The sequence below is a fragment of the Pecten maximus genome, chromosome 6 (assembly GCF_902652985.1).
Source record: "Pecten maximus chromosome 6, xPecMax1.1, whole genome shotgun sequence".
Taxonomy (NCBI): Eukaryota; Metazoa; Mollusca; class Bivalvia; order Pectinida; family Pectinidae; genus Pecten; species Pecten maximus.
In genome coordinates, this window is record NC_047020.1 from 16,884,841 (window position 1) to 16,906,818 (window position 21,978).

At 36.6% G+C, this 21,978-nt stretch overlaps 1 protein-coding gene across 4 annotated transcripts; it reads right to left on the reverse strand.

Moving 5' to 3' along the window:
- Window positions 1-557: 557 nt before the first annotated feature.
- On the reverse strand, window positions 558-17,249 carry LOC117329106 (pirin-like). 4 transcript variants are annotated; one of them, XM_033886839.1, is made up of 10 exons: window positions 17,181-17,249; window positions 14,047-14,333; window positions 11,425-11,517; window positions 9,974-10,054; window positions 9,198-9,404; window positions 7,459-7,588; window positions 6,626-6,711; window positions 6,304-6,370; window positions 2,874-3,011; window positions 558-1,171 (listed from the first exon to the last, which is right to left on the reverse strand). In XM_033886839.1, exons 2-9 carry the CDS (start codon window positions 14,320-14,322, stop codon window positions 2,881-2,883), a joined length of 1,071 nt encoding a protein of 356 aa, XP_033742730.1. In that variant the 5' UTR covers window positions 14,323-14,333; window positions 17,181-17,249; the 3' UTR covers window positions 558-1,171; window positions 2,874-2,880. The 4 variants fall into 4 exon arrangements, with proteins under 4 accessions (XP_033742730.1, XP_033742727.1, XP_033742728.1 ...); XM_033886836.1 differs by having other exon boundaries at window positions 2,865-3,011; XM_033886837.1 differs by lacking the exon at window positions 17,181-17,249 and adding an exon at window positions 16,922-17,111 and having other exon boundaries at window positions 2,865-3,011.
- Between the last annotated feature and the right edge of the window lie 4,729 nt (window positions 17,250-21,978).

Below are 21,978 nucleotides of genomic sequence, written 5' to 3' on the forward strand. Positions count from 1 at the left end.
ATTGAAATGAGGTAATAAAACTGAAGAAAGCAATGATTTGTTTGTTAATTTTGGTGCCACTCACTATAGTGTTAACATTTATATATGAATTATACAAAACATCAAAGTATACTGGTTTTTCTCACAAACAAAGTGCTTGAAAATTAACATGAAAAATGCTTGATCTGTATGAACCATGAGTAAACAAATTAGCAGTTGAAATACTAATTTTGATATGGGCCTTAGTTTAAGTTGTACAAGTCGAAGTTAAATCACAGAATTTAATATAGCCTTAGCTTAAGTGTAAAAGTCAAGGTTAAAACACAGAGTTTAATATGGCCTTAGGTGTACAGACCTAAAAAGCAAACTTAACCATTTCTCATGACCGTGTTTTGAAATACCTTTTTAAGTCATTCACACATGTTTTCATTAAAACAGTGATTTTAAAACAAGATATCTTGGCAACTATCATCACAAGAATTTTACCAGTTATACTGGTTCTTAAAATAATAATAAAAAAGAGAAACATTGAAAACACTTCTTAACTGTCCAATCAAATTTAATCATCTAACTTTCTCTCTCTTTTTTTTTTTGTTGATTTTTTTTTTTTTTTTTTTCCAAACAGTTGCAATAAAATTTGTACTAATAGGAAATAGGTATTGTCCAGCAAGAATCTACAACATACTTCTTGAACATGATGATAATTACGACAACATAGATATCTAACCAGGTGAGTTATGTGCAGAGAGATAAAGTCCAATTAAATTGTAGAGTTGTTTCTATTACTTAGGTTAAGAGTTCAATGAATATTCAAAATGAAGCACAGCCATTAAAATCAAACAAAAACATGAAGGAAAAAACACTTCATGAAACAGGTTACTGATATACATGTATGTGTAAATAACTATGTAAATAAAAGATCAAACCTAGAAAAAAAATCTCAAAAATATTTCTTTTGTCAGTTATCAATGAAACATATTATGTGTAAAACTTTTCCAAATCAGTTCTACAGCAGATCACATTTTTTCTGTTATCGTGGGAGTGATCTCCCTTGTGTTAAGTCAGACTCCAATTGGATCTTCTGTGACGACAAAAGAATTCCATGTCAAAGCATTTTCAAACCCGTTCTGCTGCTGTCGATAATCCTTAATTGTTTGATTGATTTCCTCTTCAGTATTCATGACAAAAGGACCTGTAGAATAAAAAAGAACCTGAAATTACTGTAGAGTGAAAAACTACATGTACATTTCTTATAAACTTGGTTCCAAGTACCTATAGTAGGCCCTAGCCAGTCTCAGTGGGTGCTGGGACACTTATCAGTAAACAGTGCTGGGGCTGAAAGAGTTAATGAAAATGAAAAATTTGATTTCTTTTTTTATCAAATTTCTTGATTTTGTTTTTGAAAAATAGAAAGTAGGAAGTTGTTCAAGTGTCAATGGTGTGTTATGATATATACTTATATATATAACATATAGTTACACAAATGACGAAGGAAGACAACTTTTTGACTCGTGCCCTGACCGGGCCTCGAACTCACGATCTACGGCACCCAATCGCCTAGCCAGAAATACCCGCAGCTTATACCGCTGTGCCACATCGGCGTTCTTAAAAAAGAACGTTTCAATGGCGCAGTGATTATATAAGTCGGCCCAATACCCTGATATGATCATTGTGGAAGTCGTCTATTAGATGATATGAATACATGGATCGCAATGTATTTACATACATGGATACGAATTGTACATATATGATAAATATTTCTTTCGGTACAACTACGACAGGAAATTCAAATCTATATCTGGGGATCACCAACACATAGTGTATATGATACATTGTGCTTTACAGATCACCAACACATAGTGTATATGATACATTGTGCTATACAGATCACCAACACATAGTGTAATATATGATACATTGTGCTATACAGATCACCAAAACATAGTGTATATGATACATTGTGCTATACAGATCACCAACAGATAGTGTATATGATACATTGTGCTATACAGATCACCAACACATAGTGTATATGATACATTGTGCTATACAGATCACCAAAACATAGTGTATATGATACATTGTGCTTATATATACAGATCACCAACACATAGTGTATATGATACATTGTGCTATACAGATCACCAACACATAGTGTATATGATACATTGTGCTATACAGATCACCAACACATAGTGTATATGATACATTGTGCTATACGGATCACCAACACATAGTGTAAATGATACATTGTGCTATACGGATCACCAACACATAGTGTATATGATACATTGTGCTATACGGATCACCAACACATAGTGTATATGATACATTGTGCTATACAGATCACCAACACATAGTGTATATGATACACTGTGCTATACAATCTAAGGAAATTCTAATCACATTACAAACAAGTTTTTTGCAGCCAATTTACCATCTACAAAAAGATCAATATTAAGTCCTGAGTAATTCCATTTTAAAAACAAATTCAGGAATATTACCCCATTTAAACATTTACTTATACAAAATGATGAGTGAAATATATGACATATATGACATATATAAACAAATAATTTACCAAATATTCCCAAGAAAATGAGTCATGACGGTACAATATTGTCATTAATACAACACAGATGTAACAATAACTACATTATACAGTAAATATTTATCATCCAGACTATAAACAGAACTGAAACTGTTTAGCTAATTCTTTTCTCCTAAGGGTTTTTATTGTTATTTTTGTACATAGAATAAAAACCAGCAGAATATAAAATTGATAGAGTAAATAATGGTCTGTTTGATCATTTCCACAAAAATAATTCTCACTTCAATCTCTGGGTAAAACCTCCAAAAAAAAAATTACAATAGTTTTAAAGTACCTGTTGTACCCAGCGTTTATCGCTTTCCTCGTTTTTTCTTTACATATTCTGACTGCCATGTTCTGACCCCCTCAAATCCATTTGTACCCTGGTGAAAGTCTACCATAGCTTGTTGTATCTCTTGGGCTGTATTCATCACAAAGGGACCTACAAAATAGCCAGAAATGTGGTCAAAATTCTCTGACAGTCTCTGGATTTCTTAACATGGGCAGGACATGCACATGAGTTCATAGCATCAATTGGAGACAGACATCTTGTTTGGGTCAGAACCCTGATTAACATTGCATGAGTCAGCCCTCCAGTCCATAACTTTTTTTCCATACATTTGAAGATTAACGTGATGTAAAAATGTAAAATCTATTTGAACTTGAATTTTTCCAATTTTTTGTTTATAATACCTATACATATAAAGGTAAGTCAAATTTGAGGGGGTCATACAGTACAAGTATACATGTACAGGTAAGTCAGATTTGAGGGGGTCATACAGTACAAGTATACATGTACAGGTAAGTCAGATTTGAGGGGGTCATACAGTACAAGTATACAGGTAAGTCAAATTTGAGGGGGCCATACAGTACAAGTATACATGTACAGGTAAGTCAGATTTGAGGGGGCCATACAGTACAAGTATACATGTACAGGTAAGTCAGATTTGAGGGGGCCATACAGTACAAGTATACATGTACAGGTAAGTCAGATTTGAGGGGGCCATACAGTACAAGTATACATGTACAGGTCAGATTTGAGGGGGCCATACAGTACAAGTATACATGTACAGGTAAGTCAGATTTGAGGGGGTCATACAGTACAAGTATACATGTACAGGTAAGTCAGATTTGAGGAGGCCATACAGTACAAGTATACATGTACAGGTCAGATTTGAGGGGGCCATACAGTACAAGTATACAGGTATGTCAGATTTGAGGGGGCCATACAGTACAAGTATACATGTACAGGTATGTCAGATTTGAGGGGGCCATAGGCACCGGGTTCAATCTTACTGACCGGGCGCCGGTGCTTGCACTTGGGCGTCGATGAATTTTACACCCGGGCAACGATAATTTCTATAGAAAATAAACGCCAAAGACGGGATCGGAAGAACAGTTGAGATATTTTTCTCTTTTTTGATGTGATAATGACGTCCTTCAAGGAAAATAACCCGACCACGGAACAATATGATACATAGGCTATAACTTGCAAGGATAACGGACAGGAAAAACACTTCGCCCACAGTGTAGGCGGGTATGACCAAATTATGTCCCAATCCACGAATTATGCAACATATACAGCAAAATCCGCGATCGAAATGACTGTAAATCTCACAGTTTATCGGAATTATATATTTTGACATTATCAAGTCTTATTAGATTGATTGGTAATAGTTAAATAGGAAAATTAAACATTTCCGTATTTTACACCTGTGGCAACGAAGACGCTCTGGAACTTTACACCCGGGCGACGCAATTTGCTGACGTGGTACTGATGTAAAAATGGCCTTTTGATGATTTTTGTTTATGTATTTTGCAGTTATGCTGCCCGATCAATACGTTACAGATTCACGGACAGGCCTCTTTAAAAGGGTCGAGGAAACGGAAGTAAACACAGAAAAAAACCTACCTACGTTTTTTTCTGAATTCAGAAAAAGTCTTACCACAAGTCCTTTATCATGTGCACATGTGGATTCTTCATATTCATGTTAAAAAAAACAGATCGATATGGTGTGCATTATGCGCATATTGATAAGGCTTTAAGGTGTTTCTTAACATTACACTTGTGATAACGATGGAGAACAAGGAATATACAATGTGTGACCGATTGTGATAACGATGGAGAACAAGGAATATACAATGTGTGACCGATTGCGTTTCCTCTTCGGGAGATTAAAGGTGTTTTCTGCATAAATGACCTCTGCAACTATTGAATCTATTTTTTTTTGTATTATTTTTTTAGAATAAGAAAAAAATTAGTAATGCTGTGGCGGGTATTTGTATGGTCTGTGTATCCAATGTATTCAAGTGGTCTGTGTGACTAGATATGTATATCTCACCTTAATCTGTGTGACAAATGAGAGACTGATCTGTGTGCCCTGATTACACTAGTCTGTGTGACCGATGGTGGCTGATTACCTGTGTGACTGTGACTCGATATTAGCTGACGACATTATATAAGTGAGCCGGGAATAAGAATTGCAGCATTCCCAACGAAAGCTACATAGACTTCAGGTGTCACTGATTTTGAAATATATCCCACGTAATTAGTGAGAGAAATGATAGGTGAGAGAACCAATTTGAGTGTAAGTGATGAATACCGTATATAATGTAGTGACTATTCTTTCTTCCCTTATATGTATTGGGGAATCAGTGTTCAAGTAATCCCGGTTGGTTCTTGTTACAACGTACTAAATAATCCCGATGGTTTTGAGATATTGCGGTTTTGTTGCTATTCGTTTTTATTTATTTATTTTTTTCAATTTTTCAAGTTTTCGATTCAGTTGATAAGTCACACTTTGCTGAATTCAGAAAAATGATTTTTGTATCAATGCCATGAGCATATGGGATGGTAACCAATCCAGTACACCTGGTTTATCCGCTGGTGTTTAAGCAGTTTCGATTTGTCAGAATGGGCCAATGTAAATAAGATGTATGTTACTTTACGTAGGTAGATTTTTCTGTGTTTACTTCTGTTTCATCGACCCTTTAAAAAGGCCTGTCCGTGATTAAATTGATATGTATTGCATAAATGCAAAAATACATAAACAAAAATCATCAACAGGCCAACTCTGGTAATTTTTACATCACTACCACGTACGTCAGCAAATTGCGTCGCCCGGGTTTAAAGCTCCAGAGCGTCTTCGTTGCCACAGGTGTAAAATACGGAAATGTTTAATTATCCTATTTAACTATTACCAATCAATCTAATAAGACTTGATAATGTCAAAATATATAATTCCGATAAACTGTGAGATTTACAGTCATTTCGATTGCGGATTTTGCTGTATATGTTGCATAATTCGTGGATTGGGACATAATTTGGTCATACCCGCCTACACTGTGGGCGAAGTGTTTTTCCTGTCTGTTATCCTTGCAAGTTATAGCCAATTTATTATATTGTTCCATGGTCGGGTTATTTTCCTTGAAGGACGTCATTATCACATCAAAAAAAGAGAAAAAATATCTCAACTGTTCTTCCTATCCCTTCTTTGGCGTTTATTTTCTATAGAAATTATCATTGCCCAGGTGTAAAATTCATCGACGCCCAGGTGTAAAATTCATCGACGCCCAGGTGTAAAATTCATCGACGCCCAGGTGTAAGCACCGGCGCCCGGTCAGTACGATTGAACCCGGTGATAGGTATACAGCCAGTTTTTTTAATTAAGACTCTTCACCAACTAGAGTATCATACATCAAATCATTTGTTAATGTTTTAGACAACATCTCACCATGTTGGACTATAGGCTGGCCTAACGGCTTGCCTCCGACCAATACAAAGCGGAGCATCTCTCTACCCTGAAAGGACAAAACTTAAATCATATCCCAAAGGAAGATATGCATGATTTTACCTTTTCAATCCTTCACCTTAACAAGAGGTAATCTTTAGACTTCATATAAAATTTATTCATGCTTATTACAGTTTGAGGTTAAATTTCTTTACACTCGGCAGTTTACTTTTGTAGATAAAGTATTTTAAATGAAAAGGAAACAGAATTCTCTCAGAGGCATGCGGCAGATCTCGACCATTTTACAACTTGAGAAAGTCTATACCTTATTTTGTACTTCTAATAGATCCCCCTCCTTACTCAGCACTACGGTATGATGGGCCCCAACCTCCTGCTGATGTCCTCTGCCGCCTACATTATATATATAAAGTATGATATTATCAGTATTGAAAAAGATCAACAACCTGAAATTTGATAATCCAAAACACCTCCCGCAGCTCATTCATAAAACACTTAAAAAGATTTTCTAGAACTTCAATCCACAAATAGCTTAAATGTCTGCATCATTGAAATAACACTAGTTGTTAAGGGGTAAGATGAGGAAGGCTTGGTAACTGAAACTTTTTATCTTTTTTATTAAATGAAATAATTAACAAAAGAAATCTTCTACATGAGACAATCAGCATATGAAAAAATAAGAACCTGCTCAGAGGCCAGTAACATGTCTGTCTGATGCGTGGGGTAAAACCCTTATACTGACACAGCTAGAAACATGTACTAGAGCAAAAGTTTTCTTGTAATAGACATAAGATCTTGTCTCAGTTATGTGTAGCAAATCCATCATTTTCAACCAGAATACTAAGTATTGCTGAACCAATACACGGGTACTAACATCCCCCACCAGCTATTACACTGTAACAATGTTTTAACAAAATTTGATCTCCCAAAAATAGTAATAGCGACTTTGACCCAACAACCCTGAAATTCGAACTTGTCCAAGATAATATGGTCCTTAGTAATTAATTGTGTGAGGTCGATGAAAAAAAACCTTCAAGGAATACAGCCTCGAAAAAGATGAAGTGCGACCCTATAATTCCCTCCCAACCACAATGACTGAACAATTCAGAAGATATAAATGTACAATTTTTTCACACTCACCAAAATGTCCTTTCCCATTTAAGACGTACAGAAAGGAGGTGAATCCATTTGGTATTGGCTGGGCTAATGTTGAGCCAGGATCCATTTTGAAATCCAGGTACATGGTTGGGGTACGTGTGTATACTGGGGACTACAGGAAAAGATCATTATTCAATATCACAGATCTAGACTTCTGTATAAAGATGAATATTCAACATTACAGATACAGACTTATGTATAAAGATCAATATTCAACATTACAGATACAGACTTATGTATAAAGATCAATATTCAACATTACAGATACAGACTTATGTATAAAGATCAATATTCAACATTACAGATACAGACTTTTTATATGTATAAAGATCAATATTCAACATTCAGATTTTATATGTATAAAGATCAATATTCAACATTCAGATAAAGATTTATGTATAAAGATCAATATTCTGTTATTTTTTTAGTTCCTTGACACAAATATGAAGAGTAAAGACAATAAACTGATTGAGGAAGAAATGGCTGTGGTGATGATCAAGGACCAAATGTGTGCCTTTTACTAACACACTACACTGTATGTACCAAGATCTTCTAATAAGACACATTTAATTTTATGTTCTTCTCATTCAAAGTATGATATATAAATGGCTCACATACAGGAAAGTGCATCAATACAATAAGAGGCCCATGGGCCTTAACAGTCACCTGAGATTTAAAATATTTCAGTTAATTAAATTGACCCTTTTTGTCCTACACATCAGTCCCCTGGGGGGCAGTCAAGGCCAACATGTACACCACCATCAAACTGTCATCCAATGCTGATAATGTTAACAAAGTTAGAATGAATTCCAATAAAAATCCAACAAATAATAGTCAAAAATGTGATTTCCCTATATAAACTATAGTAAGCTTTACCCCCTACCCAGGGGCAAACGTGAGACCCCAGGGTCATGAAATTCATTATTTTGGTAAAGCACCTTACGACCATTCCATCTAAGAAGATCAAGTATTTGATACTACCTTATTTGGGTCTTGAGAAGAAGATTTTTGAAATTTCAGTCAATTTGACCCTTTTTAGCCCAATCCATCAGTCCCCCGGGGTCAGTCAGGGCCAATATGGGCATACCATCAAACTGTCATCTAATGCTTATAATGTTTACCAAGTTATTTTGGTAAAGCACCTGAAGACCCTTCCATGAAGAGTGTTTGATTCCAACATATCTGAGAGTAGAGAAGAAGATTTTTGAACTTTTAGCCAATTTGACCCTTTTTGGCCCCACCCATCAGGCCCCTGGGAGGTGGGGACCATATAATTCACAATTTTGGTTGAACTTTAGCCATAGAAGCTTCCTGCCAATTTAGCATTTTTTGAGAAGTCGAAAATGTAAATTGTTTACGGACGGACAACGCACGGTGACGGACAAAAGGCGATGAAAATATCAGTCTCAAGTCACCTAAAAATACACTGAAAGAAAATAGGTCAGGTACAATTGGCTCTAACACATCACATGTCAGAAATCAGTCCCTTGTTTCTGGTAATCCATAATACATACTAAAATAAACATATCTAAACCACTTCAAAGTTTCCTCCAGCTCTCCACAGCCTAATGACAAATATTCTGATGGCTTGATGGTGATGCAATATCCCAAATATAAATTGTAGTAATCTATGCTTCATTTTGCATTTCATGTAATTGTTCTGTTGAGTTTGGATGGTAATATTCACGTCTAGTGGCCAAATATAAGTACATGTACTATACCTTTATGCCAAAAGACTCCCCAGCAATGACCTTGACAGTAACTCCATCCTTGGTGGTCTGAGGGATGTCCTTGTCCAGTAGTTCTTGGTAGGCTGGCTTGATCATTTTATTTTCAGCAGACAGATTGACCCACAACTGGAGGCCATGGGTCACTCCATCTCCCCAAGGCATCTCACAGTGGACAATACCTCTACCAGCGGTCATCCACTGAAATAAATCAGTCCGTGTATATTGGTCTCGACAAAAATATGTCAAGGTCACAGATCTGCAAAAATAAGTCTTCATAAGTAAAAGGTCATTTACATGTAGCAACAGACAAGGTCAGAGTGAGTGTTCGGATCCATTTAAACATTTTAAGGTTTGATGATGGTCATGTACAGCTACAGAAGGTCAAGGTCGTTCTGAGTAGCCTCTTAAAACATATGTCAAGGTTAAATTCACTATTATTTTCATTGATTACGCAGTATAAAGATTTAAATTGTCGGGTCATCCACTAGAATACACAGAAAATTCAAGGGTACTCTGCTTTAGTTGTCTTCACTAACAACTCAAGGTGAAGGTCAGTATAAATATAGGTCAGATATCACAGTGTAAAATATACAAAGTGACAATAACAAAGGTCAAGGTGATTCTGTCAAGGTCACCAGCTTGGCATGCTAAATAACGAGAAACTTGTGAATTCTGTTTCAGTGGCACAATTACAATTAATTACAATTAATCTAACAACTCGGGTAATAATGGCACCCACCTTATCTATATTTAGGGTCTACACATACCTGTAGGTCTCCTTCATTGATAGTACCGGCATGGCCACAGAAGTCCTCGTGTCTGACAGCACCCTTCAGGATATACGTTACCTGTAAGTTAATTACAGATGTACATTTGATATTCAACAGAAAGTATACAATGGTAATAGTCAGAATTTAGGCATACACATGTATGGTGTGGGAGGTATATATATACACATGTATGATGTGGGAGGTATATATACACATGTATGGTGTGGGAGGTATATATACACATGTATGGTGTGGGAGGTATATACATGTATGGTGTGGGAGGTATATATACACATGTATGGTGTGGGAGGTATATATATACATGTATGGTGTGGGAGGTATATATACACATGTATGGTGTGGGAGGTATATATATACACATGAATGGTGTGGGAGGTATATATACACATGTATGGTGTGGGAGGTATACACATGTATGGTGTGGGAGGTATATATATACACATGTATGGTGTGGGAGGTATATATACACATGTATGGTGTGGGAGGTATATATACACATGTATGGTGTGGGAGGTATATATATACACATGTATGGTGTGGGAGGTATATATATACATGTATGGTGTGGGAGGTATATATACACATGTATGGTGTGGGAGGTATATATACACATGTATGGTGTGGGAGATATATATACACATGTATGGTGTGGGAGGTATATACATGTATGGTGTTGGAGGTATATATACACATGTATGGTGTGGGAGGTATATATACACATGAATGGTGTGGGAGGTATATATACACATGTATGGTGTGGGAGGTATACACATGTATGGTGTGGGAGGTATACACATGTATGGTGTGGGAGGTATATATAATGTATTGGTGTGGGAGTTATATATACATGTATGGTGTGGGAGGTATACACATGTATGGTGTGGAAGGTATATATATACATGTATGGTGTGGGAGGTATATACATGTATGGTGTGGGAGGTATATATACACATGTATGGTGTGTGAGGTATATATACACATGTATGGTGTGGGAGATATATATACACATGTATGGTGTGGGAGGTATATATACACATGTATGGTGTGTGAGGTATACACATGTATGGTGTGGGAGGTATATATACACATGTATGGTGTGGGAGGTATATATACACATGTATGGTGTGGGAGGTATATATACACATGTATGGTGTGGGAGGTATATATACACATGTATGGTGTGGGAGATATATATACACATGTATGGTGTGGGAGGTATATACACACATGTATTCAGATATCTCTTGTTCAACAGATATGATATTTTACCAGTTGAGGTCCATTAATTTTATTCCGTTTCTGCAATTTGATGTACTGCATACTGTTTTGGCCAACAACAAAATGATATCACTCAAGTTAGAAACATGTGGACTGTATTGATGGAATAGAATAACAATGAAAGATTTCTCTCAAAAACGACATCTTACCGTTTCAAATCCCCTATGGGGATGATCTGGGAATCCACCAGGTTGCTGGCCTTTAAACTCATCTAACATCAGAAATGGATCAAGGTTCTGCAACTGTCAATAATGAAACATTTCTAAATGAGAATGAATTTTCAGTGTGTCCCTTAATACACCTGGGTTCAGTTGTTCAAAACATAATTAGGCTAATCACAGTTTAACAATAATTTTAAAAACATTATAAAATCATTTCTGGTAAAACTAACTTTGACAACATTTTATGAAACTATTACACTCATCAGTCTCTATAGAGACTATATTAATGAATATACAGGACATATAATGAGTATACAGGACATATAATGAGTAAACAGGACATATAATGAGTATACAGGACATATAATGAGTATACAGGACATATAATGGATTCTGCTGGACATATAATGAATATACAGGACATATAATGAGTATACAGGACATATAATGGATATACAGGACATATAATGAGTATACAGGACATATAATGAGTATACAGGACATATAATGGTTCTGAAGAAAAGGAGAAATGACATTTAAAATTCACTAATCAAGTGATTAAGCTAATCACCTTTTGAACAACTGGGCCCTAATGTACATCGAACAACTGCTGTGACTCTCTGAAGGGATTTCAGTAGCTTGCAGTATCAATACTCAGGATGATACATGTACTTTATACACAGGTACAGTAGGTAGACTAGTAGTCACTACCAGATTTATCCTACTTTAATAATCCCTACACCAGGTAAACTGTCTAAAAATATAGTTTGGTTTACTTTAGGACAATGGTTTAGTCTAGCATTGTTGAACATCCTATTAATTGCCAAGGTCATTGAAGGACAGTTTAGACCAATGAAATACCTGTTAGTACTAAGCATCTATATCTGTTTGGTTTTTAATGAATTGTTATGGTCATGGTAGACTGATTACCAGGCATGGCTTACTGCCAGGTAAATCGGTAAACCAACAGGAGATACATGTATACATAGCAAGAGTTAAAATACAAAACGTCTAAGTAAATATATCTGTTAGCCAAATCAATATAATTCTAATTTAGAGATATATGAACTATATCTAGATCTGTTCAGCTGCAAAAATCATTTTCAAATTAGAAGCATAATGCTTGACTTCTGTATTAAACAATGACCCTGGCCTTTAACTGGCTGATCCAGTGCCATAAATTACATGAAATATCTAAATGTAGATTAAACAAGAGGCCGATTGGCTTGCTCAGCTACATTATATGTACCTCAGTTTTGATATGTAAACTAACATTTGACATACAGTTGTATATGATCATTGTGCTCTTGAATGTAGGCCAGTAAGAGCCCTCCATCACAGCATGCTACTGGCCCAGTATCTGTACAATGACCCTAGCCTTAAACTGATTCTTACAATCAGATCAGTTTATCTAAAAGATTATTTTGATATAAAGTATACAAAATACCAAAGTTAATAAAAATCCATTCTTATTTACTCAATGCATGCTCACAAGGTCCAACGGTTATAAAACTACAAAGGGCCAAAACTCTGTAAGTTTATATATATACATATTAAACACTGTACATCCAATTGTTGAACTCATCCAACATCTTATTGGAAAAACTACATCAGAAATTTCATCAAAAATTCAATTACGCTAATTCAAGTTATCGTGTTCACAACATCCTATAATAATAAATCTGCAACTCTGCAAGTTACGATTGAATAAGACCCATTGTCAAACTTGTCAAAGATCTTAATGGTATAAGTCAGTATGCCAAGTTTCTTCATAATTTGTTCCTATTATTCAAGTTGTCATACTCACAAAAAAAACTAGAACTGTCACCAGGAGGGCTGACTAATACCCCCGCAATCTGCACAAGTCAATGGTGAATTGGAACTGTTATAATTAGAAGCTAACTAAGATAACCCAGTAATACAGTGACCAGTTGCCATGGCAACCACAAGTTTGAGAAAAAGAAAGTGGCATGTACATCTACACATGGTCCTCTATATTTGTGTGAAGTTTCATTGAAATTGACCCTTCAGTTAAGGAGTTGTCCGGACAAACTTAAAGTTATGGTTCTTATCGGAAAACCTGTTTGTAGTGACCAGTTGCCATAGCAACCATAATTTTGAGAAAAAGAAAGTGGCATGCACATCTACACATGGTCCTCTATATTTGTGTGAAGTTTCATTGAAATCGGCCCTTCAGTTTAGGAGGAGTTGTCCGGACAAACTTAAAGTTATGGTTCTTATCGGAAAACCTGTTTGTAGTGACCAGTTGCCATAGCAACCATAATTTTGAGGAAAAGAAAGTGGCATGCACATCTACACATGGTCCTCTATATTTTTGTGAAGTTTCATTGAAATCGGCCCATCGGTTTAGGAGGAGTTGTCCAGACAAAATGTGTCTACAGATGGATGGACGGACGGACGGACGGACGGACAACCTGATTCCAGTATACCCCCTAACTTTGTTGCATGGGTATAATTAATACATGACATGTCTTCTGCTCAGGTGACATAATAAAAGCTAATAAAGTTTTAATTGAATTGAATAATATAATGAATGTTTCAGACTGAAAAAAATACCATGATTTCTCACAAACATGCATTATAACTGACCTCTGGACGTCCAACGCTCCTGCGGACACGTGCACCAACTCCCTCATCTTGTTCCACACTAAGGACAGTCTTGACCACTGACTTAGCCGTCATGGTGGGAATAACTGAACAATATTGGTGAGTTTGAGCGAATGGAGGAGCAAGGACTTTATACCAACTTGTCAAGTGACAACTTTTGACTGGCCCATTGGCATTGTAAGTTCTCAGAGCTGTTAACACTGCAGTCAAGACAAGTATTGACTTTCCCTTTATTATTCTTGGAATACCACACAGCATTCAGTTCAACTCTGAAAATAAAACAAAGAAACTGATTTAGAAGGAGGGTTCAATCACAACATACCCAAGCATTACCAGTGAGTGGTTGTTTAATTACAGCGACTATCATTATTGAATAATTCAATATAAGACACCAACAAGAGGACAAAATTGAATTAAAAAAAAGCTTCTTGATTGCCAAGGTCCATTATATTGTTAGTATTTCATATCAATAGATATCAATATCAAGTACATTGAAAGCAATTTTAAAACAACCTGTGTATGCTGCCACAAAGACATATACACATGTATGTCTCCGGCCTACAATTGTATGTCTCTGGCTGCCATTATAAGATTGCTGGCTAGTCTAGATTTGTTCATGGTATAACAGTACCATACTGATGTTCCAGGCTGGGATGGGTAATGGCACGGCTTACATATACAATGTATATCTGTCACATATTACTTTTTCTGATTAACTTCTTCACATATTTTTTATTATCAATTTGAGACTTTTTATTGCTTGTTTTCAAGTTTGGATTCAAGTTTCTGTAACATACAGTGTATGTAAACTATTATAAATGGAAAAGAGAAACACACTCCTTACTCAGCGAAGCACCCAGATTGTGAGCCAGGTATTAATATAATCTAATTATAGACAATTTTTCACTATGATCATGTCAGAGTATTGGGCCTACATTGAAATGGTCTTTTTATAATGTAGCTAGATGTCATGCAATAAGTATTAAACATACATGCCATACCTCCCGGCGTGAGACAAAATCTCCCTTATTTTCAAGTCATTTATTTCCTCCCGGCAGGAGAGCCAAAATTCCCGTATTTTGTAATTCCCTCCGGTATTTTTGCCGACGCCATTTTTGTTTACAATACAGTGTTTTTCTCGCGAGATTTGGCTAAATTTAGCAATCACGTGATCCATCTGTTCACGTGATCACTCAATCAAAATGGCGCCTGTTGGACACGTCTTTCACACGAAGCTCTGGCTAGTGTTATGTTTAAGCTAGAATATCTATCACCATGAAATAAAGGCAAGTCGCTTACAAACAATTTTAACCCCCTTAGCTAACAGACTTGAATTATGGTTTGTTTTCTTTTAGGACCATACTTTGATGATGGTAATTGATACAGAGTCTGGTCAGACGCAAAATCACACGTGTTTTTCATTTACCATGTGTATCGTTGATCAGTGATAGCAAGATGAAATCCGATAATTTCTTTTAGAAAACTATCAAATTAGCACATCTGTTGGTCGTTACAAAGTGGTCAATCATGGTGTTTACAATGACTGTACAGTCCATGACAGAGACAATATACAAAATCTAGAATGATCGGGATAAGATTTACTGCAGTCTCCTAACATTAACATCTTCCGTTCTCATAATTTCATGTATACACTTGCACACTTGGAATATTTTTATATCTAAATGGTCCAACATAAGGTATCCCACAGGACATTTCATGGTGATTTTTACAACTGATTATGTTCCCTCAGAGTGGATCAAGCTTTCTAATTTTAAGAAAATCCAAACTGATAAATGAATAACTTGCTTGTCTTAATCTTTAGCTACATGTAATTATAATATACCCTTTTCAAATGCTGTTATGCAATGTGCATAAAGCTGTGAAACTTTTTGTGTTACATAAAAAAAATCGGAAAAAAATTCATATCATCAGAATCTGAATGTATACTTATTGCATTTTTTACCTTATACAACTTTTTGTTGTTTGCATATACAATATGATTAATATCTAAAATAAATACAAATATTCTTTATCACTTTCAAAATTAGTTAATTGCTAAAAAATTGAGTAAAAATGTCGATATTTATGTCGCGCACAAATCTCCCTTATTTTAGGCAAAATTCCCTTAAAATAATCATCAATCTCCCTTATTGGTCTCCCAAAAATATGGCATGTATGGTATTATAAGCTGCCAGTCTTTGACAGGAAATAAGGTGCCAATATAATAGATTGTGAGCTTGAGGAACAATCAGGGCAGGAAAGAGTCATAAAATTGTCTTCTTTGGTCAATTGTCGTTCATGTTCTATGTTATTATTTTACAATAAATTATATATATTGAGCGTGTTGATTGATAGATGTGAAGAGTGTACATGTGCCTACTGAATGATAACATCTTGGGCCTGCTGTACCATTTGAGCCTAAGGAGCGTCCCAATGCTCCATCAACTGAGTGACAGAAACCCTATATTATAATTAACACAATGTACAAGTTACAGCAACATATTCTTTTCATATACAAAAGTTACAAAACTGAACTCTTTTAAAACTTACCTATAGTACACTTGTGAATTTTAAAAGTTTCTACTCACCTTTGTGTACAATGTATTCACACGTCTGGTCGTTATAGGAACACTACTACTTCACTTGCATACAGTGGTATCAGTTTTACAGGACACTTAATTATATATGCTTATTTGGGTGCATTCATGCACAAATATAATATGTGTACCTGTTTACCGTTCTAGTTACTCACCATATCTTTTAATGTGTCAAGTCACCAGTTGTATACCGATCTAGTTACTCACCTGAACCATTTTATATTCTGTCAAGTCAGCTGTGTATCGTTCTAGCTACTCACCTGAATCATTGTATTTATCACATCCATCAGTCAACAAGGGGATGTGGGAATAACATATGTCCACTAGCCCTGACACCAGCCTTGGACGTTCTCGTTCTAACCGACTTGGTCCAGGGGAAACTGAACACACATTCTGGCCTGTAGACTGTAACTGTTATAGTACAGTTAGCTAGCTCATACATTAACAGTTTTCTAAAACAATTTTAATTGAAATTAATACGTTGCCACAACCTCAAATGGAATGGAAACTCATCCTTACCTGGGACTGCTTCCCCCGAGTCTGACAGCCCGCGGTCTCTAGAGCCTACAATGAAAACAACAATGACCCGGAAGTGTTTGGAAGGAGGTCAATATATATAACGTCGCGTAAAACATCTTAAATACACTAAAATACTTTCCCTAACAATTTTAATACTCCTACTTATGCTTTATAAAGACATAAATATAGAAAATCTAAGATTATTTATGAATATATAGAAATCGTTTTCAAATGTTTATATTTGTATCTCTCTACTTTCCTTTTCCTATAAATAGCTGTACAGCAAAAATTGTAGGGCGCGAAATTAAAAATCTGTGGCAATATACGTCTTTCCTGACAGCAAGTAAATCGGATCTACTGAAAGAATATCATCCCTTTTTCATATTATCAATATGCATTTGATAGTCACATCAGAGACATATATACTGGTCACATGTACCTACATTGCAAAGTCAATCGATTACATGTACCCACATTCGACAGTCACATACATGTACCCACAATGGACAGTCGCATACATGTACCCACATAGACACATACATGTACCCATATTGGATAGTCACATACATGTACCCATATTGGATAGTCACATACCTGTACCCACATTGGATAGTCACATACATGTTTCCACATTGGATAGTCACATACATGTACCCACATAGACACATACATGTACCCATATTGGATAGTCACATACATGTACCCATATTGGATAGACACATACATGTACCCATATTGGATAGTCACATACATGTATCCACATTGATAGTCACATACATGTACCCATATTGGGGATTTTAATCCCCCCGGGTTTGGCCAAAAAAAAACCCGGGGGTTTCCAATTTTTTGGAAAAAAAAATGAAAAACTCTCCTTTTTTTAAACTGGGAAAAAAATTTTTTGGGGCTTTTCCCCCGAAAGCCCCCCCCGGGGGGGGGCCCCCGCCCGGTCCTTCTTAAAGAGCCCCCCCCCCCCCCCCCCCCCCCCCCCCCCCCCCCCCCCCCCCCCCCCCCCCCCCCCCCCCCCCCCCCCCCCCCCCCCCCCCCCCCCCCCCCCCCCCCCCCCCCCCCCCCCCCCCCCCCCCCCCCCCCCCTTTTTTTTTTTTTTTTTTTTTTTTTTTTTTTTTTTTTTTTTTTTTTTTTTTTTTTTTTTTTTTTTTTTTTTTTTTTTTTTTTTTTTTTTTTTTTTTTTTTTTTTTTTTTTTTTTTTTTTACATTAAAAACAAAAATTACCCATAGACAATAATTACCCCTAACATCTTTTTTACCCAATTTCCAAATTTACCCATTATGCCAATAAGACCAAATTGAGAAAATTGGATAGTAATAATTTCCCAATGGATATACAATTTTCCCAAAATTGGTAGCACAAATTTACCCAAATAAACTCATTACCCTTTGAGCAAAATGACCACTGGAATAAAAATCATTAAAAACATTGGATAGTAAAATAAGCCCCAATTGCACTTGTACCACTTGGAAGCACTTTACATGACCAAATTTGGAAGCCCCATAATGTACCCCAGGGAAGTCCAACATGTCCCCCCAAGGAGCACATACATGTACCCCAATGGATAGTCACATAATTTCCCCCATTATAGCACAACTTCCACTTTGGATAGCACATACATGTCCAAATTGATAGCACATACAGTCCCACATAGCAAAAATGTCCCCAAATTTGGATATACATACATGACCAATTTGGGTGAAATACTTTCCCCAATTTGGATAGTCAATACATGTACCAATTGGAGTCCATCTGTCAAATAGTAAATTACAGCCCCACAAAGTCACATACATTCCCCAATTTAAAAAATGTCCCCAAATTTTTTATCACACATTGTACCCACATAGACACATACATGTCCCCACATAGACACATACATGTACCCACATAGTCACATACATGTACCCATATTGGATAGCCACATACATGTACCACATTGGATAGTCACATACATGTACCCACATTGGATAGTCACATACATGTACCCACATAGACACATACATGTACCCACATTGGATAGTCACATACATGTACCCACATAGACACATACATGTACCCACATAGTCACATACATGTACCCACATAGTCACATACATGTACCCACATAGTCACATACATGTACCCATATTGGATAGTCACATACATGTACCCACATAGACACATACATGAACCCACATAGACACATACATGTACCCACATAGTCACATACATGTACCCACATAGTCACATACATGTACCCACATAGACACACACATGTACCCACATAGTCACATACATGTACCCAAATAGGATAGTCACATACATGTACCCATATTGGATAGCCACATACATGTACCCACATTGGATAGTCACATACATGTACCCACATAGTCACATACATGTACCCACATTGGATAGTCACATACATGTATCCACATAGTCACATACATGTACCCACATCGGATAGTCACATACATGTACCCACATCGGATAGTCACATACATGTACCAACATTGGATAGTCACATACATGTATCCACATAGTCACATACATGTACCCACATTGGATAGTCACATACATGTATCCACATAGTCACATACATGTACCCACATCGGATAGTCACATACATGTACCCACATCGGATAGTCACATACATGTACCAACATTGGATAGCCACATACATGTACCCACATTGGATAGTCACATACATGTACCAACATTGGATAGTCACATACATGTACCCACATTGGATAGTCACATACATGTACCCACATAGTCACATACATGTACCCATATTGGATAGCCACATACATGTACCCACATCGGATAGTCACATACATGTACCCACATTGGATAGTCACATACATGTACCCACATTGGATAGTCACATACATGTCTCCACATAGTCACATACATGTACCCACATCGGATAGTCACATACATGTACCCACATCGGATAGTCACATACATGTACCAACATTGGATAGTCACATACATGTATCCACATAGTCACATACATGTACCCACATTGGATAGTCACATACATGTATCCACATAGTCACATACATGTACCCACATCGGATAGTCACATACATGTACCCACATCGGATAGTCACATACATGTACCAACATTGGATAGCCACATACATGTACCCACATTGGATAGTCACATACATGTACCACATTGGATAGTCACATACATGTACCCACATTGGATAGTCACATACATGTACCCACATAGACACATACATGTACCCACATTGGATAGTCACATACATGTACCCACATAGACACATACATGTACCCACATAGTCACATACATGTACCCACATAGTCACATACATGTACCCACATAGTCACATACATGTACCCATATTGGATAGTCACATACATGTACCCACATAGACACATACATGAACCCACATAGACACATACATGTACCCACATAGTCACATACATGTACCCACATAGACACACACATGTACCCACATAGTCACATACATGTACCCACATAGGATAGTCACATACATGTACCCATATAGCCACATACATGTACCCACATAGACAAATACATTACCCACATACCATACATGTACCCACATAGTCACATTATGTAACCCCATTGGATAGACACATATATGTACCACATTGGATAGTCACATACATGTACCACATTGGATAGTCAAATATGTACCCACATTGGATAGTCACTACATGTACCCACTTGATACACATACATGTACCCATATTGGATGATCACATACATTTAACCCACATTGGATAGTCAATACATGTCACCCACATTGGAATAGTCAGCATACATGTACACACATTGGATAGTCACATACATGTACCCCATAGACACATACATGACCGCATTGGATAGTCACATACATGTACCCACATAGTCACATACATGTACCCACATAGTCACATACATGTACCCACATAGATACATACATGTACCCACATAGACACATACATGTACCCATATTGGATAGACACATACATGTACCCACATAGTCACATATATGTACCCACATTGGATAGTCACATACATGTACCCACATTGGATAGTCACAAACATGTACCCACATTGGATAGTCACATACATGTACCCACATTGGATAGTCACATACATGTACCCACATAGTCACATACATGTACCCATAGTCACATACATGTACCCACAAAGACACATACATGTACCCACATAGTCACATACATGTACCCACATAGTCACATGTATCCACATTGGATAGTCACATACATGTACCAACATAGTCACATACATGTACCCACATTGGATAGACACATACATGTACCCACATAGTCACATACATGTACCCACATTGGATAGTCACTTACATGTACCCACATAGGATAGTCACATACATGTACCCACATAGTCACATACATGTACCCACATTGGATAGTCACATACATGTACCCACATTGGATAGTCACATACATGTACCCACATTGGATAGTCACATACATGTACCCACATAGTCACATACATGTACCCACATAGTCACATACATGTACCCACATAGACACATACATGTACCCACATAGACACATACATGTACCCACATAGACACATACATGTACCCATATTGGATAGTCACATACATGTACCCACATTGGATAGACACATACATGTATCCACATTGGATAGTCACATACATGTACCCACATTGGATAGTCACATACATGTACCCACATTGGATAGTCACATACATGTACCCACATTGGATAGTCACATACATGTACCCACATTGGATAGTCACATACATGTACCCACATAGA